The sequence below is a fragment of the Lepisosteus platostomus genome, chromosome 12 (assembly GCF_059453375.1).
Source record: "Lepisosteus platostomus isolate fLepPlt1 chromosome 12, fLepPlt1.hap1, whole genome shotgun sequence".
NCBI lineage: Eukaryota > Metazoa > Chordata > Actinopteri > Semionotiformes > Lepisosteidae > Lepisosteus > Lepisosteus platostomus.
The window spans coordinates 744,905-770,787 of record NC_142622.1 but is presented as its reverse complement, the minus strand read 5'-3'; the positions used below and the strand labels follow the sequence as shown (position 1 = coordinate 770,787).

The following is a 25,883-nucleotide window of genomic DNA, read 5'->3' as shown; positions in this document are numbered from 1 at the left end:
CATTACGTAATTAAGTAGACCATTCTCTTACCTCTCATCAAGATGGCTTGAACGAATTAATAACTCTTGTTGGTGTTTTACAGTAGCCAGTTTGACAGGTAGACACGACCCTTCCTATCTCACCGTGCCAAAAGGATCAGGAAATCAGCCCGGCTGTAGCTTGGAATATGTTGTTGCTTTCAATCCGTTATGCCACTCCTTCCAGTGCAGGAATCTAAAATTCCCAACCAAGGAATCGTCTCTGAGGCTCCGTACAAGCCGACTCTCGGTCCACATTGTTCAAGTGATAAAACAAAGAACAAAAGACAAGCGAGCTCAGAAGCGATCCGAAGCAGAACGGAGCTAAGCAGAAGAATGCAGCTCTATTCTCGAAAGGGAAATTATAAAAAAGTTCATGTTCACGGCTACAATCCACATGACCGTCAGCGGCCAATGGAAATACTGAGCAACTCGTAAAGTTGTATTGCAAAGTTGTAAATTTTCATAAACAACAACGGATTTATGGCTTTTTCCTTCTCCGTGAGGGGGCAGGTCACAGATAGGCGCCATCTTACCAAAAGGACAACGACAGACTTTAAAATAAAGAGAACATTTATAGTTTTATTTGATTATCAATTATATCCGTAAAATGAAATTGTGAATAATGAATTATCGCTAAGGTTGAGGCTCAGGGGGGATTAACTTGCATTAATACGATTTTACCTTCGTTTTTGTATTTTTTTTCACCTTTTTTCTTCATTATGAGGTCATGTTAACTACATGGGAAATGGGTACAAACTTAAATATAATATTTGTTGTTTATCATTGAGTATTATTCCTTTATTATTGATGTTGTTGTCGTCCGTATTGGTATTCGATTATTTTAATTAAAAGCCGTAAATGCTGCATCTATATAATCGAAATTTGAAAAACAAAACTGAAACAGTACTTTAAAATCCAGACTCCAAGAGCCCTGTCGCAGTATGTAGTTGTCCTTTGCGTTCAGATGAAGTGTATAAAAACGTAAACAGTATTCAGCTGGTGGTATTTTGTAACATTTAGAGGTCGAAAAGGTCACGATTGATCTTTTATCGTTTTTTTTCTTTATAGTGCAATTAATGATGGGATTCAGTTAAAAACAAGGTTGTTAGCGAGGTAACGTGTGTATGTATAGTCGCTGTACAATACTCAGTTGCCCGAGTTAAAACAGCCGTGATCGCATGTCTTCATAACTTTATGCATTAATTTGACAACGGTTTAGCGTTCATGTGAATTCATGTTTTATTTATCAAAATTTCAATGCCTACAAACACTCACGTGCTGTGTTCCCCCCGTCAAACAAATATTGATAAAAACAGGCATAAGCGTCCCAGAACAGATTCCTAAATACAATGTATCTACTATATCTGCAATACACATGCTACATACAATACATTTCACAACATCACCCAGAGCCGAATGACACGAAACTTTCCTTTCTACAACGATAAATAAAGTTATAGTCCTGTGCGTTTCCTTAAACAATACTATTATTATTATTGAGAAAAGTGGTTATACATATAGGCCTACTCAGAAAACAAAACGTGGAGTTACAAGTAATTTATTCAGATTGTACACACTTCATCAGAAACACTATTATTACATATTATTACGTTTAGCGTGAAGAAGTAAGGTTACAACAGTTGCCTGTGCATTGTAGCGCTGCCGTGTAGTTTAAAAGCTTTTATTTACAATAGACATTTCACATGCATACCGTATTACACAATTAAAAAAAGTAGCTACTGTTTTTGCTAAGGTAGTTCCGGAATGTTGATCGAATACTATAATACAGAAGCTCAGATAAGTTTATATTTCTAAACACATTGACAAACTTCATCAATAGGTAGGTTTTGCTTTTAATGCACGTGCCCGTAAACTATAACCTGAAAGTGTAATAGGTAGTTTAGTTAGTGCTTATAAAGGTTAGACCTACATTAATGTTTCATTAATCTCCCTTTCTCTGTTGTTACTAAAACAATCACAGAGAATGAAGCTTTTAAATTGGATTCATTTAATTAAAAGTCCACTATTCCGCAGTTCCCCCGTGGAACGCATTGATGTTTGATGTAAATCACTTAAGCACAAAATGTTGTTGTGCTGTATTTTTAAATATCTCTCTTGTTACTAATGTCACAATACAACGCAATAGATTTTTTTAATGTTTTGCTAAATATCAGTTCAATAAGCCAGTCTTATTTTCCACGGATGTCTTTCATTTCCTATGGGCTTTTCTCTTCCTCGTCGTCGTCGTCTTCCTTTTCCTCAGCTGTGGTTTCGGTGGCGGCGGTGGAAATCGAGGTGTCCTCCTTGTGCTCTTTCTTCCACTTCATTCGCCGATTCTGGAACCAGATCTTGATCTGCCTCTCGGTGAGACACAGGGTGTGAGCGATCTCTATGCGTCGCCTGCGCGTCAGATAGCGGTTAAAGTGAAACTCTTTCTCCAGCTCCAGAGTCTGGTACCGGGTATATGTTTGTCTTCCTCGCTTTCTGTCCGCACCTGCAACACAAACACAACGCTCAATTTCTTTATATGTATTTCTATCGCAGACAAAAACGCGTAAAACCTCACAAGCTATTATGTAATGTTAATCTAAAATTCAATATCTACAGGAAACAATTCGGAAATCTGAAGAAGTGGAGATGCACGTATTCCTGTATATATAGAGCTATCGCACTAACGTATTATGTGTTTTTATATCGCATTCCAAAATCCACGCAAAAGACACATTACACGGACACGGAATCTTTACCTGAAACCTTTGACACTCAAAGATTTTTAATGTGTTGACATTTTACCACTGATATTGACAGTAGTACAAGGCCCCCCAAAGGCAACCCTATACATGTATCTATACATATAAATAAATGCCTAGATGCATAAAAGCATTTATACGGACTCTAAAAAGATTAATAATATATCTGCAATATATATTTCAGAATCAGAAAGGCAGAAAGAGAGGAACGGAGGTTACAGAATAATCACAGACGTATTATATCCAGCAATAAACACAGCATAAAATAAAAAATAAATAAAATATATTATAAAACGAAGAAGAAGAACTAATTAAAATAAAAAGAGACCAAGAAAATAAGACTCAAGAAAATGTGTAGCCAACCAGCGTTTCAAACATCAAACAGGCTACAAGGTGCTTTGCGCTCTCCTGACTAGTTCTTCTGTCGAAGGGATTTTAGCCCTTATCTGCAGGCAAGATGCCCTGCAATTTCCTTACAGTGGGATCCGTGGACGTGGTGGCCTTATACTGGGTTAATAATAATAAACCTTTTCATTTTCTCTTTTCTCCAAAATCGGGGAGAATAAACAACTGCAAACTACTGAAAATTATACGAAAAGGCAAAACAAGACATTTACCTTTAGACAGAGCTTTACAGGAACGGAAGTGAAACGGATTAACGAGGTCGGAACTCATTACTTGCGTAATAAAAGTTTTATGATTTCTCATTTACATACAATGCCACGGGCTCTCCGGGCAGAGGCAAGCCGTCAGTAATTAAAACCATAAAGCCTTCTCTGACAGCGACTGTAAACGCTCTTTTACAGTTGCACTCGGGGGTTTCCGCTTCACTTTAGCCCTACCTGAAGTTCTCATCCAGGGGTACATCCGGAAACTGCTCTCAGAGTGCGAGCTGAGGTCAGCTGGACCCGTCTTATCACTGCCGCCTTTGGCCAGGTCATTGCAGAGGACGGGCAGACTCTGATCAAATGAGTTGCAATGCAGGTTGTAACCTTCCGAGCCTAGGTTATACCCGGAGGTGAGTACGGACGGGTTCTGGTACATGGCATTATTCACCGTGTAGAGCCCGGGCAAAGCCGAGGAGAAAGCTGATGTTCCCGGTCCATATGCAGATCTCTGAACGCTGGGTGCGAAAGAGCAGGAAGATTGGTCAACATTTTGAAAAAGGGAAGTCCCCGCCGCATATTTGCTGAAAATACTATTCACATAATAGGAAGAACTCATAATTTTGGACGGTGATTTGTTGGCCAAGACGCTTCAGTGTCGTTTTTACGAGGTAGCGTGATAAATGACAGCATTACACCCCAGATTTACACCAAACCCCATCTTCCTCGGATCCGAGCGAGTTTATTCACGTGACCCACCCTTGTGACCGGAGCAGCCAATGGCTGCTGAATCTAGAGCGAAAGACACCGCAGAAACTGACTATTTGAACATTTGGGTGGACAACAGCAAAAAAAAAAGATTAAAAATAATAAATTATGTTAAATTGAACATGTGCCATTAATCCTTCGATAATTTAGCCTTACTCTGTGGGGCTACCTATTTACAGAGCATAGAGCTGAAATCTGGGAAGGTAAAACAGGCCAAAGGTAAATTACATTTAATCACGCAAAACATGTCTAAAAAATATGAAAATAAGTAATTCCTATGCCATCTGCCATTTCAAAATATTTTAGGTGGGCTGCATTAGAATGACGTAAGGTGTTCAATGTTTGTATAGTTATTCCACTCTTCGTGGTGAAGTTACTCCGGCTGTCGTGCGCCTTTGTCAGAACAGCATTGCGCTGCGCTCCTGAACGGGAGGGGAGACCGATAACTCAGGACGGCCCCGAGATTCCGGACTACTTCATGCGATCCTTTTACGCATTTTCAGAAAATCTTCCATCTTAAAAGTCAATGCACAGTATCGCACGTCGCTTTTATGATTTCCACAAACTGCTGTGAGAGCATTGTTACGGGGTTGTGTTTTCTGCATTTTGAATTTTAAGATGGCCTGCTCTGTCATCGGGTTTCGTTTCTTCTCCGGTAAAACCGGCAGAAACGTAACGTGCTGCAGCACGAAATATAATGGGTGCGTATTGGGAATATTTGGTTTTAACTAACGTTTTCAAGATATATTAATATGTTTAATGTAAATTTAAAATGATAAGAAACCAGGAAGATATATAATTCCTTTTTTTTAAAAAAAAAAACTTACCTTTGTTTTCATGATTGGTACTCTACCAAGGCGAGAATTCGTTTATTCTTCCACCAGCCTTTAAAGCAGCGTCAATTCCAGGACAGACTCAACCATTCAGCGCCTGAAGCTTGTCCAGCGGTCTGGGCTCGCTCGAGTATGGAGTCCAAGCCTGCTCCCCACCAACTATATGGCGCACCATAAACACCAGTGACACCAAATACATTCCTGTGGTGAACCCAGACAAAGACGTATTTCTAAAGAATGCCTCATCTGTTGCTCACAAATGCTTTCTCTTATTCGCCGTCAACACGATACTTATGAACAACAAACCTTGTTATCTCATTCATTCATTTATTCAGATTCAGGAGTCCCTTTCTGTAGTACGTGAAGAACGCGTTCAACCACTTCGAGACTGCAGGGCGATGCATTTAATTCACCGTTTGTTTCCTTTAATATGTAAGGGGAAAGTGCGATGGACATTTCTGAATTGGTAGATATCCTATAGTCAATGTTTAAATTATATTTAATATATATTTCCATTTAATCAACTAAAGATCGATCGATAATCGACCGCTCTTCATAATAATTATAATAATGTAATGCTCCTCACCCATTCACAGATCACAGCTGTTTTGTTTTATGCCAAAACAATACCAGTAATAACATATTGTTTTTGTTTTTTGAAAAAAAAAAAAAGAAACTCAGTCTGAAGTGAACTAATGTTGTAAACCTTTGCGTTCAAATATACATCCGAATTTACTGTAAAATCAAATCGATGACAGCCCAGGTTGTTTTGCGTTAATGTGATTCCATTTGTGTGGCATTTACCTCTTCCAAGACACAGCACAAACATCAGCGCAGCTCTGTTCTCACAACCGAGTGTTCTTTATGAGTTTTTGTGTATTGATCTGAAAAGAATAATTTAAATCAACGTTTTGCTGTGTTTGCTGTGAGTGTATACGCTCTCTTCGTGTGTTTGTACTGAGTCTGAGTGCAGTTTTGTGTAATATTCCCATTTCATTACAGATACGGGATGAGTTTAGGACGTGAGCACTACCTTAAATTATTTCAATCTAAAAACAGCATTAACAAAATTATTCAAATTACAAAATTACTTCTAATTTACACGTCTCAGTACCTTCTCGTTACTTAATTAATCGGATATTTAAAATTCCCTCGTTTTCATTTTGAAGTTGTTCAAAATAATTATTTTATTCTCAAAACATCTGAAAGGATCTCAACGTTTTTCTGTTTTGTAACACAATTTCTGTCTCTGCAAAATATCAGACGAAGGGTGTTTTATTGTAATCGGCCTTGACGATACTTCAGTCTGTGTGAATTACCCGCGTGCACTTCTGCAGCTTTCGCTGTTTCCTTTAATACTACAAACATTATATTGCAATATTTGAGTCTGAAATTGATTATTGTCGATTGATCAATTATTGTAGATTAAATAAGAAGTCAGCGGCTTCTTACATCTTGTTTTATGGGCTTTGGAACAAACAATGCAGAAGTGAAAACTACTAATCCATTCTCTGTTTTAACAAAAAGGATAAGAGCTTAAAAGTCACGAAAATGTAGTATCCCTTTACCAAACAAGAATTCAATTAATATATAGATTAAGTATTAAAATTAATTTGTGACTAATATGGTTACATGACATTATGTTTCACCAATGGAAGACAGAAATAAAGATAAATGAGGATTAATTGAAGGCATTCTTGCACGTCTGTAATGTCCCCAAAAAATAAATGTAAAATGAAAAATACGTGTAATCGTCTGACAATGCCCTTCAATGTTTATTCAGAGAATTTTCAGAGAATCAGTTTAAGTAAAATTTCTCCCGAAAGCGTAGCGGGAGGTTATTTCAGTATTAGCTTCTGCTGCCAATTTCAAAGCTGAATGTTTTTGTGGTAGGGCCTAGCAGTAGTTTGATGGAATGATACTGCCATCTACCGTTCTTTTGTCGTAATAGCAGGAGATTACCAGCGCATATTTTACAGGTTTTAAAAACAGTTCATATCAGATCCCTTTTCCGAATTGTTCAATAATAGGGATTCATATGTAAATATATGAAATACTAACCAATATTTCACGGTCGTTAAAATGTTAACATTGAGTATAAGAAACCGTGTAAAATTGGTGGTAGTGAAGAGTATTTTCATGACTTGTTTAATTGATAATTGTTTAAGAAAGTAAGTGATCACGAGGCTGGATTAATGTTTGCGGAAAGGAGGAAATGCCACAATGAATAAACGTGCAAAATGTGCGCTTTTTCTAGGTGCAGATATAACAAAGACTGCGAAGTATCTCTGGGGCCCAGTCGAAAAGAGATCAATAAAGAAAGTTATTTCCGCCAGCCTTTTGTGCAGACCTGTAGAAAACAACAAATGGATGGTCTATTCTGGAAACAGGCTAATTGTAGCTGGACAGTTGTAAACTAATTAAAAGTCAAATTCCAGACAGTATACCAGACCCTTGGTTTTATTGCGCAAGTCTCGGTACGAGCCTTTGATGTCTGCTCCATCTGCAACAGAGGGCGTCACAACATCTTAAAAAAAATACTGCGAGGCCGGGGTAATGGGGCCTCGGCGCTTCACTACGAAACAAAAATGCAACACAAAAAAAAACCCCAACAACTTTTATCTTAACATGATATCCACATTGTTTTACAGATTTTTTTGAAGACTTTTCAACATACTGTGTTCTGTGTCCTTCAGCGTTGAGGCGTTTTACACCCCATAACCGGTAACAACGGTCATTTTCTTTTATTGCCGTGTGTAGCTAACAATACCCTCTCCCAGGGCTCGCGGTCAGCCGCCCTGGCCTGTTTGTGTGGATTGCAGCACCAAGACTCATTCAGCCCGGCTTCTAAGAGCCGCGATCCTTATCGAAGTGATCACTGGCCTTTACTGCACACAGCCGTTTCACACGCATAAGAGAGACTTCAAAAGATAAAACCCAGAATGCATATCTGGCAATGTTGGAACACATTACAAAAATTACGAACAGATAACTACCAATTTTACTGAATATGTTCGATTCCAAACATTCCTTCTATTGTACCACAAGAAATCTGTTTAAATTGGCAATATTTGTGATATGCGCTTGAAGCGGTTAAACGCCACTGGCCTCACGGACCATCTTTGGTGTAATAAAGTAATAAGAATAATTACGAATGAAGTGTTTGTATTTGCATCTTGTAGTTATAAAACTATTGAACAAAAATTCGAACAGCCAGTAAGAAAGTCGGATTGCCAGTTAAAACATATTTATAGTTTTGAAAATATTTCCTCCAGTTTTTATTTTCTCAAATTAAAAGTGGGAAAGAAAGCAATTGCTTCAAAACTGTGTGTTGAAAATGCACAGCAGAGATACCCGAATTAAGAAATGAGACTTGCACATACGCGAAAGCATTTTGAGATGCATTTTTATTATTAAAATACGAACTACATTTGAAAACAGAGACGTTTGGTCATCGGGTCATGAGGTAATAATTCCACAATGTTGCCTATACAGTGATTTCTTACAAATAACTGCCCCTTAATTGTGTATATTCCAGTTTTTATTCTAATACTTGTTAAATCTTTTAAAGCGCTATGCGATAACATTAAGTTAAATCTTGAAGACTATTTTTCACGAATATAGGTAGTTTCGTGACATATAGGTAGTAAAAACATTTCATATTGTTATATAATATCTACGACATTCTCCTTTTTATTTTGACACAGAGCATATCACTATTTGTAATGTAATTAAATATATTTTGAATTAGAGTCCACTTAAACACATGCGCCCAATAAAAAAACTAAAACATTATTAACATTTCACTAATTATAACAACTCTACTGGTGTTTTGTTCGCTAACGTACATCTATGAGTTCTAATATTCAAAATAACAACAGCTTAAACGACGCTCCGATTTGCAACCTGAGATAAATCGAGAATCTATAATCAAAACAGCAAAAACGACAATTTCCAGTTACAAACACTTACAACACAGAAGTCACGATTTCAAGTATGGCAGCAAACGTGTCTGCAGCAGAGAAAATAATTTAGTAAGAGTACAAACCGCGGAACTGTGCAGCGCAAGGTAGTTCAATATAAAAAAAGAGTATATCGAGATAATAATAATAAAAGATGCATGATTTGGGGCATGCATCTTTAAAATAAAAACAGCAAAATGTTTTAATGATATACTCTTTTTGCAGCGTTCTTTAATATCAATCGTCTTTGGGTCGTTCTTTATTGATTTTCTTCATCTTCATTCTCCTGTTTTGAAACCAGATCTTTACTTGTCTTTCAGTTAGGTTCAGGAGTCTTGCCACTTCGTATCTGCGGTCTCTGGTGAGGTACATGTTAAAGAGAAACTCCTTCTCCAGCTCTAATGTCTGGTGCTTGGTGTACGGGCAGCGCTTTTTTCTTGTCGACCTTGCATGTAGCCAGTTTGATGCGGGATTATCTGAAAAAAGAAGGTTAGAAATGTAAAACAAAACAGATAATATACGCAGGTGGTCACTAATTAAATTGATTAATCAAACCGAGTCCACTATCACATGAAATATATTGTCTAGTCTTTCAATGTCTCTCTGTCTCCATTCATAGGTCATTGCCCACTACACACACCCCTCTCCGCCCCCCCCCCCCAAAAAAAAAGTTGGCAAAAGGCAGTTTTTCTTCCTAGATTAGCTATTGAACAAATCGTCAAATCAATTAACTATTTATTAATTTAATTGAACCCTACGACGTAAAAGAAGCAAACGGGGGAAAAAATGGTCAGTTTATGGTTTACCAGAGTTTATGGTCAACTCTACAAATAAATAAAACACCACGTTCATTAATCTAGAACAAGTGGGGTGATATTATACTGTATCTACCGTTAGTTTTACATTTATTCAAATATGACATAATGCTAGACAGATTATTTGTCTATTATTGATTCAAATGTGCCCATCCACATACCCCAGCGGTTCCATGCAAATAAACCCTTCATACCTCGGGAGAACTCGTGTTGTTCTGCCTTCACCGTGGCATATATGTATTCAAACAGACAGCACTCACTTGTATCAGCTGCAGCTTTCTCCTCGGCCGACGCGCCCTCGCCGTTGGTGTCAGAAAAGGCCGTTTCGGTGGGATGTTCCTCTTTCTCCGCAGGAGGAGACCCGCTTGAGAACTCGGACAGGACCGCAGCGTGATTATCAAACGCTGTGCAGTCACCTCTCCGGCTCAGCGGCTCGTGTTTGATCCCGTACTGCCTGTTTGACGGTAATCCGGGAAAAGGCAGAGATCCAGACAGGGGCTCCAACAGCCAAGACCGCAAGTAGCCTCCATCGGACTCCCCCGGCGGACCTTGGTGATGCACATACGGGTGGTAAACGGAGGGCAAGTTGCTTGGCTGCTGAGCATGAACGGGGCTCCAGGATGCGCCGAACACAGAGGGCTTCGGCTGGAAATTGCACGGGGCTAGGTCGCTGTGCTCACTCAAAGCCGGCTGCCTCGCTGGCTGAACCCCTGAACCAGAGGGGTGCCTGGGCTGGAAAAGATCCTCACTCTCGTGAAAAATGAGCGAGTCCACATAATAATTACTAAGTGTCCCTGAAGCCGACATTGCAATAAACACACACGCATCCAACCCTACACACCCACTCACACATACACATAGACTGTTATATCTTCACAATATAAGAAACTGTAGAATTGAAGTAGCAACTTGGCCTCACAAAGAACTACAGTCAGCTAATAAGTTGAACGATTCCTGCCATTCCATTGGGCAGCAAGCCCACGTGACTGTACGGCAGAACAATAAAGAATAAATCAGTCCGCTGCCTGTTAAAGGGTCACTGTTTTCCAGTCATAATTTTTTATAGAAAGCCATATGTTTTTATGCAATGGGATATTATTTCATATACACAGTAAAGTTGATTCTAATCTTAGCCAAAAGAAATTAAAATCTCTGATTTGCAGAGGGGCTTGTAAGGGACTATTTCATGTCAACATTAATCAATCCATCATAGGATTTTTCTTTTTTGCTGCATAACTTATAATCGTTAACCTTCACATTAAATTGTAGAATGAATGATACCATACCACACAAACTACTGCTGAAAGCGTGTCGCCGTTAAAAACATTTTTTTTTCATAGCTGCATTTAAATCCCTTCTCCGTGTGTATTTTTCTACGCGAAAATGTAACTGCTGAACGACGGAGCCCAGCTAAAAGTCAGGCTCACATCTGGACCCTTGAGTTCAAGTAAGTCGGAAGTGCTTCACCCGCAGAAATAACACATTTTTGGTTTAAACGTTTCATTTTACATGCTTAGGTGATATGGAAACAGTAATGACATCTGTCCGTATGAGAACATTTAATTGAAATGACTGTTTTAAAATTTAAGCTATAAGAGGCACTTTCATAAACCGAGGTAGTGTTCCAAGGCCTGACTTCAGATGAGGCTGCCTCAGTCTTGACCTTACCAGTACTGAATTATAAACATAATTAAATGTGCGCATATGCGTCTATGCTCGCAGATATACTCGTGTGGACATAGAAAGGAGTTCACGTATATTTCGTCAGGAAAACAAGGATGTGTGAGAATATAAGGTTTGTTTTTAAACATTTTAATCTTTTTAGTTTTTTATCGTGTCGGTCACTCAGTATCGAACAAATATCGGTTATACTTACAGTCCGCCGATTTCCTTTTGGAAGAGTTACATTATAAGGTACACCAGCCCAGCATGTAATAGAAATGAAAAAGTAAATACGAAATAAAATGTTCTAATAAAGCACAACATATTTGAAATCCTAAGATCTCAGTCGCATTATTCTTTCTTCTCATTGCTGCTCAATCTTAGAACGAGCCACCTTTTAAGTTATTAACAGTAGTTTTACAGTTCGTCATGTTCTGAATCTGCTGAAATCAAGCCCGTTTGCATTCGAGAATGAATGCTTAGGCTGCGGTGAACGAGTCGAATGGTCGTCTTGTCCTTTAAGCGCGGAATTATCAGCTAAGGAAGTCACCTTTTTGATATCCCATTATTTTAATAAAATTAAAAACACCGGTTTGAAAAGCTGCACAGCAGAGTCCCGCATAAATTCGCCGGCTGTTCACTCTGTTGTCCTGACGCGAACTAATTAACTAAAATCTCGAAACTCACAAAAGGAAAAGAGCTCAAGTTTTTTCAAAGTATGTTTTCAGCCTGAGCAGAGCTACCAACTCTCCAATAAAAGAAAATTGCAAACGATTGCAAAAAGGTCATTCGGCCCCTCTGACTAATCTGGTCTGGCGTCTTTAAAAGGAAAATACACAATGTGCACTGGAAGAACAGAAGGAAAACCTACTTAAATCGAAATATTATTCAATATTCCAATTCCTGGTTACTGAAACAATATTTTTCATATGTGTACTACTATGAAAATATAAAAAAAACATTCATGAAGCAGAAACATGGCATGTTTTATTCAGACTATATAAAAATAATCTAACATTTTACATGTATATTAATAATAATAATAATAGCTGTACGCGTGTTTAGTGCTTATCAAGGGACATTGCCTGCTGACTGCAATCGACAAATAAGGGGACGTATTTCGCGTATAATCCCCGTTTCCTGCTCTCGGTTTTGACACTAGACTATGTAATTACTTTCAATTAAAATGAAAAAACAAAAAGAGGAAGGCAGCATTTCTTTTCATTGGCCAAAATGAATATTTACAGGGTACGTTCAGACGTTCCTGTTGATCAGTAATATTCACAGTAGCCGTGGACGTTTGAGAGTTTGAATTAATATTACATTAACCACCTAGGGTAAATATTTCAGGTAAAAAAAAAAAAACACAATATATGTAACCGGGAAGTTAAAATACAATGCGACATAACTGTCCAATTTGCCGTTGCAAACCCACAAAAGGATTAATAAAATTACAATAAGAAACGACAGTAGATCACAACTGTACAGACAAAATAAAGTCTAGAAAGGCAACGAAAATAAAAGTGGGTCCGAAGAGAAACGGAATCAGAAGGAATCGTTCCCTTTGTCTGTCCTACCAGCAGCAAGAACACGCTGCTCAGCAGTGCACACTTTACTGCTCTGTTTATGGCCGTATCATAAAGCCAAAGGAAAAATAACCCAAAATAAGCAGAGCAACGCACGCGATATGGAGATCAGATAATATTAAAGTTTCGTAAAAACACGATCATGTAAATATATTAATAAAACGTTAATAGTATCTGTGAGGTGCCATTTAATTAAAGCGGGGCGGGAAATAGCCTGTCAGACTAGTTTCTTCTGCTGCGAGTTTCTTCATTCTCTGTGTTTCTGCAGTATCTACAATCTGAAGGAAGATCAAGGCAACCCAATGTCACACACGAAACTGCCAAAGCAACACATTAGAAGAAAAGCGACGAACACAGGAGCAGTGCGGATCCGTGCAGCCTCAACATAACACAGATGGAAGAAAATACAAAACTGTGATTTCGGTACAAAAGGGAGATGTCGTTTTTAATGTGGTCGACAAGTTACATTGAACGTCAGCTAAATACTTTTTAGTGATTTTCCCGAAGATAAGAAGCTCTCCTGATCTGAACGTCGGCAACAGAGGGCCTGTTAGCTGTAGGCTTGGACTGCAGAGCCAGACCCCACGGCGCTTTGCAGGCGGTCCAGCGAGGTCGCTGTTGTACATTCTGGTGTCTGAGGCAGCTCGGAGTCTGACTCCGTCCCTGTGATCGTAACCGAGGCCTTGTGAGTCTGCATCGATTACAGCGGGTTTAAAAAGTAGCCCCGTTTCCAAGAAGTGCACGCTTCTTTTTTGTCTCTTGTTGAACATGCCTTGAAGATCACTTTAGCCCCCACAAAAAGTGATATACTTTGTGATTCACATGCACGTCGCACCTTCGGTCTTTAAAACTGAAGAAAAATGGCTTTCAGTATGAATTAGATTTAAAAATGCATAAAGAAATAGAGCCAGCTTCCCAGAAAACAGCAATAATACTAAAAATGAAACGAAAAGAAAGAAACCAGGGTAAGAAGGAAAACACAGCCTAAGCAAATTCAGGAGTAATGAATTTAGATTACACGTGACCTTGATCGTTTCCAAACGAACACACGAAATTACAAACAAAACAGCCACTCTTCTTGGAATTAAAATTACATCTAGGATTTTTACCGCAGTCCCAGTTTCCCCTCGGATCTGCGACGACTTTAACTGGGGCGATTAAGGCAGCTTCGTGTTGCAGGAACACGAATTGGAGCCCAACAACATGAAACTACCTAAACCACTCGACAGTCCACTTAGCGCCGTTAATACAGAAACATCACGGCGCGCTTGCCTTCCATTGGGTTAGCGAAAACAGTATATTAATATTCCACGTGAGCTTCACAGATATACAAATCTCTTTTAAATAAATTTCTGTTATTTGTAGTCCGTAGTATGTCCACAGCAAAGGAAGGAACACATGTCAAAACACAGAGGCATTTTTGTGACATAAAAACAAATTAGGGCCTCAGATAAAGATGAAATGAGCTTAGACCAGGAACAATCCTTCCTCTCACTGCCTTTCAAACATAAGAGGTGAATTAATAAGCAAAAACTGCAGACATCTGTATCTCGTCTCATTGCCATTCACGGCCATGGCAGTGGCGAGCCCGACGGGAAACTCGGAACGGTTTCGGTAAAGAAGGAGTAAGTAAGAGGTCTCCGCGCTCACCTTGAACTGCCCCAGCCTCTGATATCACCGGCTCCCCTTCCAGCTCTCGGAAAAGCCACGGCAACATGTGGCTTAAAAGAAAGCCAGTTTTCTACACTCAAGCAAGGAAATTTGCTTCCTCTCTGTCTACGCAGCTTTCGCTCAACTGAAACCACTCGTCCAAGACAGCAACAATCCAGATATACTAGCAAGTCATAAAACTCAACAAAGCCGACAAACCTTACAGCACTACCGCTCTATGGCCCAGACAAATTACGACCGTCTAGGTAATATTTAAATAGATCCCAACACTAATTGCGAGGCGAAACGCCAAAGCTGCTTGTGCTGAACCTCACAATTAACCTTACAAAGCAGGTAACGCAACAAACTCCGAAAAACTGAAGCATTCAACAAATAAATTCAAAAAGAAGAAAACCGCATGGCAGGAGCAATAGGGACGTATACACTGTGTATGTATATTATATATTATATTTACACTTGAAACAGTACTAGGCGCCGATAATTTATTAATATCGCCAGCAGAACACTTACGCTTTCAATAGAACACCATCGTTTTCTTTATTTACACCACACCAACAATAAACTTTATTTTTTCACAGTTTAGACCGAATATAATAATTACTTCACCCCCACCCGCCCGCTCCAGGAAAAGTAATGCTGGAAAAGGTCTGGCAAAGTCCTGCCAGGAATCTCCCTCCTGCTTCCTTCTCGCGGCGCAGTGCTTGAACACGGTTAGAGGCCGTACGAACCACCTAGCACTCACAAAAACAAAATGTACATACATTTCTACAGCGAGATTTTCGCTTGAAAGAGAGGTAAATAGTCCACCGAGTCCATGAGTATGGTATGTGCTCCCTCAGCTCTTGTGCAGGCAAACGTATAGCTTACTTGTATATTGCATTCTGTCCATGCGCCACATTTTACTTCAGTGGAGCTCATAGTTCAGTCTACCAATACAGTACACAGCGATAGGATGTCAATCCAATTAATTATTTTAAAGTTTTAGGCGTAAAAGTTTCAGTTCACATCCACACGTTGACTCGTGAGCGCGTTGTCTTCCTTTCCTCTATTATATATTATTTTCTTCACCAAGATCGTTGAAATAAAGCAAACACGTAAACGAACTATAAAAACTGGTGTTGTCTATTTAGGTCTTTTCTCGAGATGTACCGAAAGAGCGTGCGGTCCAATACGCAGATGGAAACCGGATGGACCCCTCATCGAAGCGAAGAAGATGCGTGGAGCCGAAGATCGGATGGACACATGTGTATCACGAAAAGCTAAAATTCGCTGTGAGCTCGCGAATTCTGTTTTCTCTGCTCATTTTCTTCAGTTTCATTCGACGGTTTTGAAACCAGATTTTGACTTGTCTGTCCGTCAGGTGGACACTGCGGCTGATCTCTAGGCGCCGCTCTCGAGTCAGGTACATGTTGAAGAGGAACTCCTTCTCCAGCTCCAGGGTCTGGTGCTTGGTGTAGGGGCAGCGCTTCTTCCTTCCGCTCTTCGCTGTCAGCCAGTTCGCCGTGTTTTCGTTTTTCGAGTCTCCTTATGAAAAAAGAAGAGGAATATTAGTACGTGTAGGCCTGTCAATTTTTTTTAATTTGTTCCATCTATTAACAGTCAATTTACATTCAGTCTTTTGTTATATAACAAAAACATTATTATTATTGACATAATAAAAATAACAACCGCCTTGACTACGGTTTTATAATGTAAATGCATACGTATTTATTAAATATATTTATGTAGGCATATGAATAAAATCGTTCCAGTTTCCAAGTCCAAGTGTGACGTGTTTTTGAGCAAAATTAATAATTATCCTGAAAAATAAGACGTTATGCGTTCGACCAAATAAGAGGGAACAACACGTCTGTCTGACTAATGAAGTCTGACATTTTTAAATACTCTCTTTTGCCCTGCGCATTATGTCATCATATGCTGTATAACCCTCCATGTATATAAATCGATCTTTGCGTTTCATACAGACGTCAATGTAAACGTGTCGCTCTGAACTGTCTGCTTTGTTTCTTGTTGTAAATTGAAAACGAAGGCTTTGTGAAATGAAAAAAAAATGATTGATTTGTGCAAATGGTTTAAAGCAAAAAGGGATTGATTGCGCTGTTCAAAATTGTTCGGAATCATAAAAAGATTTTATACCTTTTATAGACTTATTTATTGAACGTCTTTCGTGTTCTTTGGGCATTAAAACAATAAAAACACATTTCAGTTTTGCGGTTTACTAAAATTATTGTCAACAATTCCAGCTACATATTTACTGAATTGATTTACATTTACTCAGAACGATGGAATCCAGCTATAGACTTTGAAGACGACGGTCATTTTTACAGGGTGTTCACGCCCAAATATAAAAAAGTTCACAAGGTCACTTCAGTCTCGCTTTTCCCCATACCTGTAGCTGAATGCGCTGCCGGGATGGCGGGTCACCTACCTTTTGCGGCTTTGCCAGGACTTGTTTGGCCATTTTCTGTGGGGTCTGGGGACGATTCTTCCGCCGACGAGCAGACTCGGGTGTCCTCTTGCCTTTGGGGACCGGAGGAAGCTTCGCCAACGCCTCTCCGAGCCGGTTCCACCGAGGCGGAAGAAGACGGCGGCGTGTCGAAGCGCACCGGCGGCTGCACAACAAACTGAGCGGAGCTGGGCTGGACACCCTGATAGACCTTGGAAGTCGTATAAGTCTGAGACAGGCGGAAGTAACCAGGTACAGGAACCGTGCCGCTGTCACTGACAGCGCAGGAGCCAGGTGTCAACCTCGAATAGGAGAGGTCTTCTGCAGCTGATCCTTTTGGACACTTCTCTGACTCGTAAAGGCAATACGCGCTCTCCTCTTTAATGTTCGGGGAGAAGGAGCAAGGCGCTACCTGCTGACTCGCAGGCGGATCCAAACGGCACGACCGCGGAGGATCCATCCACAGCTCCATCGCCGGCATGTACGGGCTGGACGTGGGGACCATATTCGGAGAATTCCCCTCGTTCCGCTTGCTCAGTCCTGGAAAAAACCCACAGTTCGGTAGTCCGTAAGGCAACTCGGACGCCGGTGGCAAGTACACGCCACTACCCTGATAGTAGGCTCCTCCGCCTTCGGCTCGGCTGGCACTAATCAAGGAATCTACTAAAAACGAGTTTCCAGCCGGGCTGTCTGAGCATGACATTGTTGTGGTATAATTTGGCGAAGGGAGAAGATAGCCCTTTCTGGCTGACATTTCTTGTGCAAAACATGCTGAATATGATTACAGATACCCCCACTGCACGGTACAAGCAGACGACCAATAGAAGCTAGGATTCACTGGCGACTCCTCCCATTAGGAGCTCCGCTGTGGCAAGAGGTCATATGTATCTATGCCTTCAGTAAGAATAGAAAATTCAGAAAGTTAATATCCCATCAGCCTGATTTGAAATCACAAAACTGCACGCGAAATATCGAGCTTTATAAGACACGGAAGAGTTGTTTCCTTTTAAAGACATACAGGGTTACACACGTGCGTAAACTTTCATGGACTAAAATGAATGAAAACCTACGCGGATTCAAGACCTTGGAGACGCGTGCGCACGTTTGTGAATGTCTTTTCCTAATGCACTAAAGTGAACCGCAAAAACAACATTTTAAAACACACATTTACAGGCTATACAAAAAATACAGACGTATTCGTAATCAATTTTAAAAAACGGGACATACAGGTTAGTGGAGATGGTATTGCTCGTTTATTTATTCTATGTGTGGTATAAATCTCTTGCAAAAAGTTTCACAGGGGCCTACGCAAAAATAAGGCACTCAATATAACTGATCACCACATTGTCGCCATAATTGTATTTATTATATTATTACTAAAAATACCATTTCACATGCAATGTGATTGACAGACACGAAAATCAACTGAAACGCAATAAAAATAAAAAACCTAGCGATCGGTGATGAAAGCCGAAAAAAATTAGTAAGCAAAGGTGTATGTTTGTATTATTATGATAAAACAATTATCAAAAGATTGTATCACCGTGTGCATATAGAACGGAATTGTATTTTATGTATTCGTGTGTTTTACCTGCCTTTAAAGTATGTTCCGTTTTGGAGACTTCAGAAGTTATCTTTGCGATTATCCATCTGTAATCTTTGCAGCCCAGTAAAGAATGCCAAAAATAAATGAAGTGTGTTTTACCAAGGAATTTACTTATGTGTGTTAATACGACATGTTTCTGTCTCTTGGTACTGGTCAGAATAATTCACAAGCCTCCGCGCTTTCCTGATCTGATTTAGAAGGAGGCGCGTGTCACCCGGCGGATTACGGCCCGGAGTGTTTATGTGTTTATGAACAAACCTTCGCCAGAACCTCTGTCAGACTGCTGTCATTGCCGGCGGAATTCATGCCATGTGGGGGATAATTGCAACAGGGTCGAACTTAAAGATTATGAAAGGGGCTAGTTTTGCCAATGTATTGATCTGTGGAATCAAATTAGATTTTTTTTTCACCGCGTAAAAAATACGATTTTTTAAAAAAAAACTTCACCTATGGCAAAATGCAGACTGAATTTCGTGCTCGATGATGCTCCGCCGTCATCAAAACAAAATTAAAACTCGCATGACAATTATTGAACTGCTGGCTCGAATATAATATAATATATAATGCTTTTGAATTGATTTGATTCTGGGCGGTTGACCCGTCTGGAATCGTGTTAATGTACCGCTGGGTTGCCTGTTGTTATTGTGTGGTATTTTGCCTTACATGGAGCGAGTAAACAAAGCGCTCGGAACGGGGCGCCTTCTCCCCGGTTGTTTTTAGCCTAGATCGTGAACTTAATGCATCCAGCCTGAACAACGGCTTGCATTCCTCGCGCTCCTGGGCCGCTTTTGGAAACACCATCGCCAGTAATTCCCCAATCTGGACTGTCATTGCCTTCAACGAATATACGAACACGCATATATAAATATATAACTGAAAGTAATATTCAAATTCAAGTGTGTTGGATGTGAATTAGCTAACGTTTAAGAAACGTGTCTTTTTTCTGTAAAAAAAAAAACTTGCATGCACAAAAAAGAACTGTATGCATTAAAAATAATTGTTTTATGTTGGTCAAGAAGATGTAAGTAAACGACAGTGTATTTACGAGTCTTATACGAATACATCACAAGCGCCACACACATTTTATATAACTTTTATTAGTATTACACATACAGGTATGTAATACTAATAACATGAACCATTTCTTTTTAATAGGTTCGCTAAAACATCGACATCTTTTGCTAAGAGTATCACATTTCGTGGTCAAAAGCATCGTTATGTATTATAATGTAGCGTTTTATTGCACGGAGCGGAAGCTTTAATTTTGCACAAGAGACAATGGAGAAAAAATCCCACGCGCTCAAGCTCAGTCAGGTGGGTTTTATAACTGAAATAGACACTAACAAGTCTGTAAAATAACACATGGTTTTACGTATTTTTCCTCTTTTGATTACAAACAATAAACCTTACAGCAAATTCCCGTTTAACAATAATGTTAAGAGATTGGTGCACTGCGCATTTTTGTAAAAGTAAAACGGCTGAAAATTAGTGAAGTATCCTACATTTCTTTAATCAAGACATTTGTTATCTATGCACAGTTTTGAGGAAACTTTACTATATTTATGCATTTATATTTTGCATTATAATGTTCTACTTTGTTACGAAAGTTTTTTTTCTGAATATAATTAGCAGTAACTTAGATTCACTTATTAATTGAAGATGGTATATCATACAAAATCCCATTTAAACTGCCTTTACTGAATTATAAAGGATTATATAACACTCGCTGATTTTCACTAAGGGTGTTTGGTGGAAATTGATCAACTCAAGCAGTGAATTCTTGAGTACCTTCAGCCGTCATATTTAACAACTTATTTATTCTCAGCATTTTATTTAAAATGAATGCTTCTTTCCGCAATGTGTCTCTTTCCCAATTTGCCGTATATAATTATGCTTTTCTCCCATCTACGGTTAATTTTAATAAAATATATTCCTAAACAGAACACTTCTTCAGTTTAATAGAGAGATTTTGAAGCGAGCTTCAGCTCCTCACCGGCTGAAACGTACTTAAAGCGGACGGATGAAAACTATTATGAAACAGTTATAAATCAGAAGGAAAAATCCTCTTAGTAGCCTAATTTACTTCCGGATGACAGATGGATAGACAGATTATTTTGTGAGAATACGAGACGAGGTGAACAAAAAAGATGAAGTCCGAACACGAAGCCATGCCTCTTAAGTAAATAGCACTACTCCAATATTAAGATGCATCTTTCTAAAATTCTATAATGAAGGTATCTTTTTTAGATTTTCGAAACATTTTACCTGAATGCGAGTTTTCGTTACAATCGTAAGGCACTGCGGGCGCCGGTAGTTTGCACACGGGTAGGGGATCCTGCCATCATTTCAAATCCACGGCCGTGACATTGATCTAAAGGGTGCCACCGTGTGGCCAAACGTCCGTAGGTAAAAATCATTGAATATTCCTGTCACTGCAGGGCGCCGAAAGCGCATTCACGAATGAAGGCCGAATGAGCCGAGTGCATGGCGTTTCTACTGTTCCATTCCTTGTTTTTAACTCCTTAGTAACAGTTAATAACCTTGGTCTCAGACATTTTATTGCACTGCACTCCAATTCTACAAATGCTCCAGACTCAGACAGGGTTTATGGCCGGGTTGCTACAGCAACAGGGAGGATGTGCTGTAATGAGATCGGATTCCACAGGTCCTTGAAAGATGTGTTCGGAGGCCGGACCTTCTCGGGCAGCGTGAACCACAAACTCCAGGTCGTCTTTATTAAAGGCTCTTCTCAGCTAGAGTTGTACACCATCCCTATTTTAGCAATACACTCAAAACACTGTTTCTAAACCGCAAATATGGGGATCTTTATTAATACACGAGCACACATTAAGACAGAATTGAGAGAATGACACCTACGTCACTGTCAGGGGGGCGGGGGTCGGACTCTGCATGTTGCCTTCTGCCCCAAGGTGATGTCCATAGTGATACAGAAGTTCAAAGCCAATGAAATTAGACATTAAATTGCGGATTCGTGTGATCTTTAACGAGTTTTACAGTGATCACGTGTAATGGTACCCAAATGGGCAAAACAAAATCCGCCGTCTGATGAATCTGACAAATCCTCCTTTAAGGCAAACAGAATCAGACGAAATGAATTTGAGATTTTTGTAAACAGAGGTTTAACAAATTTTACGTTTCTCTCAATTACAGAGTCACCAGTAAGTTGCCACACTGTACAATTATGGGACTTCATACACATAACATTATTATCTTTTGGTGATATTTCATCAGTTCACTCCAGATGGTTAACGTGTCATGAAATGAAAGGCCTCCATGCTCTCCTCTCTTTGTGAGACCCTTTCTTTCAATACTTATTCAATTACCGTGTAATAGAGATTATTAAGAAACAGTAAATGTCCAAAATATTTGATAATTAGTTCGATATACATGGCTTTTCCGAGGGCGGGTAAACATTTTGTGATCTCAGATATTACCTCAAATCCTGTTTTGCTGGTAGCAAGTCGCTCGCAATGATGTATTTAATCGTTTTTCCCTAATCATTGAAGTACATTTTGTTTTGCCAAAGCATATTATTTTTATCTGGGGCTTAAATCTAGGACAAATCAAGGAAGGGTTAAATAAGAATAGGGATGTTACGCAATTCATTTTTATTGTTACTGCTTGCGCTGGGTGAATAAGCGCAGAGAATAGATTGTGATGACACAGAATGTTCTGTATTTACAAAGAAATTGCAATGGAAATCTCAAAGAACTGAATACTTCAGACAAAAAGAAATACTTTCAGACAGAACATTCTGACTGAAGCATTACAATCCAGAATTTAAAATCTAACTGCTGTGTCTGCAGGCACATGTACAAACATTTTGAATTTACACTGATTGTGCAACGATCTCCATGTATATAGTAACGGAACGGTTTTCCTTTGGCACAAAAAGACTGAATCTAATCTCAGGCGCACATATGTGTATTCTTCGGTTTATGATAAAGGAAAACACGCAAATATCATACTCTGTTCAAGCAACATAATCATTACTACGTTAAGACATTTCTGCTTGTAACATACCTGTTTCGTGCTCTGAAAGTAAACATTTAACTGGATAAATTTATGTCTCTGTGTACAGTACATTGCACAAACGCGAAACTTAAACTTGCGATAAAATAGGTTTTTAATATTTACATTTAGATTTTCTGCTGCGGGTATATTTGTAATTCGTATGGTATCAAAGCCGCATAAAGTAGGCCCACCACAATAGTCAGGAAACGGAGAGCTCACATGGGCATTTACGGGAATCAATGGTATATCAAAGCGCCCTTTTGGTGCTACAAACGTCACTTAATATTGGAAGTTAAAAATATACAGATTAAACATTTTAAAATAGAGTGGTGAACAGTATAATGTATCTGTGTGATCAAACATTAATAGTATATCCACTGCTTTTTGTGGTTTACACTAAGGTCCGTTGCCAGAAATATGGTGTCAGTATTAAAATGTACGTTGGGTCTCTGTCCGCCATCGATTTATCATAGCTTATCCGATAAAACAACAAGGAAAAGTAATGCAGACTCGGGTCTCTGATTTACAAACGCCCACTGGCGGTCTCAAATATAAGCTTTGTAGCCGAAGACTGTCAAAGATGTATTTTAATATACAGAAATAAATCGGTTCTGTATTCAGGAGTGTCGTAAAGTAAACGAGGGCATAAAGAATAGAAGGGAAATGCGCTCCAGTTATTTGTTACACCAAATGTACAAATGAAGTCAGAAAGTCCACTTTTAAATGGTCTTTTCGTAGTTTGGAGACAGGAATCTGTAGCCTCGAACTTGAAATTAACCGTTTCATCTCGGTCTTATCACAACAGAAGGAGAGAAGGTGTGTCAGTGGAACTCGCAGTCTTAAAGCAGCGGATTGGTGGTATAGTACTGTAATCGATCTCTGTTCAATTTCTTTTCCTTCATTCTTCTATTCTGAAACCAAATTTTTACTTGGCGGTCGGTGAGGTTGAGCATTCTTGAGAGCTGGAGACGCTTTTCTTTGTTAATATAAACACTGAAGAAGAATTCTCTTTCTAATTCTCTGATTTGGTACTTCGTGTAGGGACATCTCTTTTTACGAGTGCGCTGACCACCTGTAAAAAAGCGAAAAGAAAGCAAGCATTAAGTTAGCTGGAAGAGCTGGGACACGAAACGTGCGTTTTAAAAATGCAGTTTAGCATCTAAAAAAGAAGGGCGGCTGAACCTAAATTGATAACATTGCAAAATTCTTAGATGAGATTTTATTTTCAGAAATATTTTTGTCTGTCTCACAGTACCACGTAAAAGTTTGTAATTCCTTATTTAAGCAACAAGGAACCGCGATCCCGAATGATTAAAAATTCACAAATATGCAAACTATTTCAAAAGTAAAATGCACGGTATTATTATTATTATTATTATTATTATTATTATTATTATTATTATTATTATTATTATTATTAATAGCAAATTTGACAGCCAGTTTTCCTCATATAAAGCGGTGGTGTACATTAAAACAAATAAATACACAAAGAAAGTAACGTTCTGTTCAAATCTATAGGTATAAAACACAATTATTTCGCAATCTGAAGAACACTTTAGAAATATACCACTGCACGATATCGGCATTCAGTCGGCCCTTCGTGTGTTTTAACAATCCCTTGTACGATACATTAAAACCGCATGAATCTCTTCTACATATTCTGTGTAAACATGCAGATTACGAATACCTCATGAAACAACAAAGGAGACCAAATAATAATAACGATAATAATAATCTCACCTACCAGAAGCGCCACTTATACTATTAAGACAATATATTTCAAAACGTTCTGAAATCAATAGGCTACTTTTCTAAATCCAGCAATTGGCCCGAGGTATTTCACGGCCAATTTCAATCCCAAGCACGTGATCATGCAGTTTATAACAAAGTTTTGTTGGGGAAATCTACAGGCCCTCCATAAACCTTATATGCTTATAAAACAGCATATAAAATTTTTAACAGCAGCGCGCTAGATTGCAAAGTTTCTCTCATAACTGGGGCGCTGTCTTTATACGTACTGGTGTTGTTAGATTTTTCCTCATTGTTGCCGGAAGAGGACTCGGGGCTGCTGCTCTCTTCTCTCCGCTCTTTCGCCTCTGTCTCCCCGTATGTGTCAGACCCGGGCATTGCAGTAGTAGGTAATTTGCTGGTATTTTTATCTCCAGGATAGTCGGATGGCTGGTGTTCCGCGTTTCCGTACGCCGTCTCGAAAAACTGATCAAAAGCTTGGGGCAAGACACCGTTTCTTCCCACACCGCTGTAGAAATTGGACGCGGAGTTGGAGCTTGAATGGTAGACAGTGGAGCTGTTTTTCGCGAACATTTCCCCCATGGTTGTAGGGGCAGGTAGGCAGTCCCTGTGCATGATCTCCTCAGCTGAATAGCAATGGGAGAGATTGCTTCTGTGATGCCACTTACTGGAGGCATCAATGGCATAGTCCCTGAAGGTTACTTCTCTCACAGGCTGAACCTGGGGCAGGTTAGAGGAATAGGAGTACGTCATGGGGCGAGAAGACGGGGTCTGGGGTAAAAAAGAAGGGAGGCTGGAGAAATCAGCACCCGAGACGTAGTACGTGCAACTGGGTAAATACATGTTAGAACCAACAGAAACCCGCTCATCAAAATCCATCATTACTCTACCTTGGGCTCTCCTCAATAGCCGTTCTCAACATGGTTCTCCTTCGCTGCTGCTCCTGCCTCTTTGAAGCAGATCCGCGGAGTAAAAATTTGGAGACGTAAGCTGACGTGGAGATCCATCTCCATCCATTACAGGGAGGTGCAGGTCATGTGATCGCAGGCAGAAATTGACAGATTTTTTTTTCTCGTGTGTGAGCGTGCCTGCATGTGTGCGTGTGCGTGTGTGTGTGAGTACACGCGCGTGCACGTGAGTGTGTGTTAGAGGTATTTCCTTCTTCTGCGCTGAACAGGAGTGTTTCCTTCTTTGTTCGGGCTGTGGCTAAGGCTGTAGTTTTAATGATCCCGAGCTTTCGCATCGATAGGTGTTTTATGAAGGGATTTCTGTTTAAAAGACTCAACGTTTCCGTGTAATCAGACACGTCCTTTTGTCTTGCAGTCCAGCTACAGCTGCAAATGGCTCCGTCGTGTAGCCAACACAAAAATAGCG

General features: G+C 39.5%; 5 protein-coding genes across 8 annotated transcripts in view; all 5 read right to left on the bottom strand.

Moving 5' to 3' along the window:
• The window catches only part of hoxa3a (homeobox A3a), a 36,515-nt gene extending 36,149 nt beyond the window's left edge, over nucleotides 1–366 (bottom strand). For both annotated transcript variants that reach the window (XM_088600312.1, XM_088600315.1), the window contains exon 1: nucleotides 32–366. The gene's annotated coding sequence lies outside the window, so the exon portion shown is untranslated. The remainder of the gene's footprint in view (nucleotides 1–31) is intronic.
• Nucleotides 367–1,242: 876 nt separating this feature from the next.
• Nucleotides 1,243–4,141, bottom strand: LOC148650781 (homeobox protein Hox-A7-like). The gene is made up of 2 exons (XM_088600324.1): nucleotides 3,614–4,141; nucleotides 1,243–2,515 (listed from the first exon to the last, which is right to left on the bottom strand). Exons 1-2 carry the CDS (start codon nucleotides 3,993–3,995, stop codon nucleotides 2,238–2,240), a joined length of 660 nt encoding a protein of 219 aa, XP_088456450.1. The 5' UTR covers nucleotides 3,996–4,141; the 3' UTR covers nucleotides 1,243–2,237.
• Nucleotides 4,142–8,367: 4,226 nt separating this feature from the next.
• On the bottom strand, nucleotides 8,368–14,990 carry hoxa9b (homeobox A9b). Its single transcript, XM_088600310.1, has 2 exons — nucleotides 10,015–14,990; nucleotides 8,368–9,415 (listed from the first exon to the last, which is right to left on the bottom strand). The coding sequence occupies exons 1-2, from the start codon at nucleotides 10,559–10,561 to the stop codon at nucleotides 9,177–9,179; spliced, it is 786 nt and encodes a 261-aa protein (XP_088456436.1). The 5' UTR covers nucleotides 10,562–14,990; the 3' UTR covers nucleotides 8,368–9,176.
• Nucleotides 14,991–15,185: 195 nt separating this feature from the next.
• Nucleotides 15,186–17,978, bottom strand: hoxa10b (homeobox A10b). 2 transcript variants are annotated; one of them, XM_088600308.1, is made up of 2 exons: nucleotides 17,102–17,978; nucleotides 15,186–16,197 (listed from the first exon to the last, which is right to left on the bottom strand). In XM_088600308.1, exons 1-2 carry the CDS (start codon nucleotides 17,871–17,873, stop codon nucleotides 15,923–15,925), a joined length of 1,047 nt encoding a protein of 348 aa, XP_088456434.1. In that variant the 5' UTR covers nucleotides 17,874–17,978; the 3' UTR covers nucleotides 15,186–15,922. The 2 variants fall into 2 exon arrangements, with proteins under 2 accessions (XP_088456434.1, XP_088456435.1); XM_088600309.1 differs by having other exon boundaries at nucleotides 15,186–16,194.
• Nucleotides 17,979–22,339: 4,361 nt separating this feature from the next.
• On the bottom strand, nucleotides 22,340–25,648 carry hoxa11b (homeobox A11b). Of its 2 annotated transcripts, XM_088600307.1 has the most exons (3): nucleotides 25,400–25,645; nucleotides 24,779–25,280; nucleotides 22,340–23,832 (listed from the first exon to the last, which is right to left on the bottom strand). In XM_088600307.1, exons 2-3 carry the CDS (start codon nucleotides 25,260–25,262, stop codon nucleotides 23,600–23,602), a joined length of 717 nt encoding a protein of 238 aa, XP_088456433.1. In that variant the 5' UTR covers nucleotides 25,263–25,280; nucleotides 25,400–25,645; the 3' UTR covers nucleotides 22,340–23,599. The 2 variants fall into 2 exon arrangements, with proteins under 2 accessions (XP_088456433.1, XP_088456432.1); XM_088600306.1 differs by having other exon boundaries at nucleotides 24,779–25,648.
• Nucleotides 25,649–25,883: the final 235 nt, after the last annotated feature.

What these genes read in the sequence shown, in the direction of transcription:
- hoxa10b (XM_088600308.1), bottom strand. Translation starts at nt 17,873, where the DNA reads ATGTCAGCCAGAAAGGGCTATCTTCTCCCTTCGCCAAATTATACCACA. An exon ending in TCCTGGCAAAGCCGCAAAAG is followed by an intron (nt 16,198 to 17,101) that starts GTAGGTGACCCG and finishes TTTTTTCATAAG; the next exon opens with GAGACTCGAAAAACGAAAAC.
- hoxa11b (XM_088600306.1), bottom strand. Translation starts at nt 25,391, where the DNA reads ATGATGGATTTTGATGAGCGGGTTTCTGTTGGTTCTAACATGTATTTA. An exon ending in GGAAAAATCTAACAACACCA is followed by an intron (nt 23,833 to 24,778) that starts GTACGTATAAAG and finishes GCTTTTTTACAG; the next exon opens with GTGGTCAGCGCACTCGTAAA.
- hoxa9b (XM_088600310.1), bottom strand. Translation starts at nt 10,561, where the DNA reads ATGTCGGCTTCAGGGACACTTAGTAATTATTATGTGGACTCGCTCATT. An exon ending in GAAAGCTGCAGCTGATACAA is followed by an intron (nt 9,416 to 10,014) that starts GTGAGTGCTGTC and finishes TTCTTTTTTCAG; the next exon opens with ATAATCCCGCATCAAACTGG.
- LOC148650781 (XM_088600324.1), bottom strand. Translation starts at nt 3,995, where the DNA reads ATGAGTTCTTCCTATTATGTGAATAGTATTTTCAGCAAATATGCGGCG. An exon ending in CCCCTGGATGAGAACTTCAG is followed by an intron (nt 2,516 to 3,613) that starts GTAGGGCTAAAG and finishes TTTGTGTTGCAG; the next exon opens with GTGCGGACAGAAAGCGAGGA.